This window comes from Myxocyprinus asiaticus, chromosome 5 (genome assembly GCF_019703515.2).
Source record: "Myxocyprinus asiaticus isolate MX2 ecotype Aquarium Trade chromosome 5, UBuf_Myxa_2, whole genome shotgun sequence".
In the NCBI taxonomy this organism is placed as follows: Eukaryota; Metazoa; Chordata; class Actinopteri; order Cypriniformes; family Catostomidae; genus Myxocyprinus; species Myxocyprinus asiaticus.
The window spans coordinates 38,944,732-38,946,881 of record NC_059348.1 but is presented as its reverse complement, the minus strand read 5'-3'; the positions used below and the strand labels follow the sequence as shown (position 1 = coordinate 38,946,881).

Genomic DNA, 2,150 nt, shown 5'->3' with positions numbered 1-2,150 from the left:
CTCTGTGTTATTTTGGTACATTTTAATTATAAATAAGACATAGGATCTGTTTTGAAATTTCATGAATGTTATACCATTTATTGTATCCTTTCAGAAATTACAGTGCAGGAAAGTATTTCTCTGTTTGCTGAAGCTGTAAATATATGAATGCGACATGGACACTGAGCTGTAAATATTACACTGATTTATATTATAAGTGTTCTGTAACAACAAGCAGGTTACACCCCAAAATAGACATAATGATGAGGGCTATAATTCATGGTTTATTAATCATTTTAGATTTTAGCTTCATTTCTAAAAATTCAGAATAAGCATGTGCTTTTACTGTTGTGTAGGCTTTTCAAGCTTTGCACTGAAATAGCTGTACTGATTTCCATTATTCATGCGTGCCATGTCTATTGTACTAAAGTTGTTGAAAACAAACCTGTCATTTGATCTTTTTCCATCAGTTAAAATAGTTGCATCTTCTGACGAATAAAAGATTAGTTCAGAATACTAATTCATGTCTATTAAAAACTGCCCACCATTTTAAAGCATTGAGTGTGCTCCTAATTTTACTAACCACACCCACAATATAAGAACACATCAGAGCTTCGCTCAGTACATCCATTCATACACCCACCACTCACAAACTTTCATTCATTTTATAAAGCCATATTCAGCATTATTCCTTAGTGACCATTTCAAAATAAATCAATATAATAGTACTAGAAACTAACATTTTGAGAACATTATTAACCTTTTGTTGTCTAGACTATATAGTAAATGTGAACTAATTTAGCAAAGTGACATCAGTTCTTGGGTTTGGATTAGCATCAACAGGTTAAAAGATTTCATGTCTTCAAAGTCGCCTTTTCTAGACAGTTAACATGGAGGAGATTCACATACTACTCATGATTCTCATCACAGTTTCAGGTGAGTATTCTATCACAACTAACTCATTTTTTATCTGAAAGCAACTTTTAATGGGGAAAAATCCTTACTAGAACATGCTATTATATTAAAATATAATGAATTACATTTCAGGTGGATTTGCTGATAAAATTGGACCAAAAGAAGGAGATACTAATATAATCAGGAGTGAAGGAGAGTCTGTGACACTGAGTTGCTCATATGACACAAGCAGCAGTGATGTTTATCTTTACTGGTTCAGACAGTATCCTAACAGAGAACCTCAGTATTTACTGTATAAAGGTGCTCGATCACGGAGCAGTTACAACGATATACCAGACGGGTTTCAGTCAACTACATCCCCATCATCCACTGAGCTCACTATTGTAAAAGCAGCTCTGTCAGATTCAGCTCTCTATTACTGTGCACTTAGAGTTGGAGCCCAGTGATACAAAGTGCCAGAGAGGCTTTACAAAAACTCACAAAATTTGTTTTGCTTTGAACATTATTTAATCAAACCACATAATTTTTTTGGTAAAACACAAAGGCTCTGTAAAGTAAGAGAATGTGGTAACACCTGTGAATGTGGAGGATTGTAAGATTATTATTCAGCATTTATTGTCTCATAATGCTCATGCTATCTCATGTTACATACATTTCTACAGATGTCATTTAAAGTTATCTGAAATCAATAAAATGATAAGAAACAACAGAAACGCACACATTCTAGTAGCAAAATGTCTGCTGGATGTTAATTGTAAAGAAATTGAAATGCAAAACTGTGAACATAAAGCATTACTGATCAGTCCAATGACCTTCAAACACTTTTTACAGTATACGAGTGCCATCTACACCAAAGAGCATTTATTCCTCCCAGGTGCCCATCTAAATACATCCCATTTACTAGATAGGTAAAGTGTAAAGTTTGTCAAGACCACCAAAGAAACAAAATCATAGGCATGTAACAGGAGCCAAATTAACTCAGATAAACTCTTGTGCTAGTGCCCACAATAAAGGTCAAATGGATAGTGACATTTTTGCTGAATTTAGCCTTTCTAATAGAGAATCAATGTAGCAGCGTGAAAAGAGTAGGAGCGTAGCACAGAAATTATAGCACAGAGCTTGTAAAGATCAACATTACACAATTCTATGTGGAGCAACTCTGTATTTAGCTTGGGCTTGCCAGTTTAGTGAGTAAACATGTTGATCCAAATTATTATCCAGCTGTCATCAACTGAAGGTATGATATTGCCATGTCA

At 34.4% G+C, this 2,150-nt stretch overlaps 1 gene segment (V, D, J or C); it reads left to right on the top strand.

Annotated features, from left to right (window-relative positions):
- The first annotated feature begins 863 nt into the window (after positions 1-863).
- Positions 864-1,340, top strand: LOC127441181 (T cell receptor alpha variable 18-like). The segment is given in 2 exon segments: positions 864-915; positions 1,027-1,340. Coding segments are annotated over 2 exon segments (360 nt in total).
- Positions 1,341-2,150: the final 810 nt, after the last annotated feature.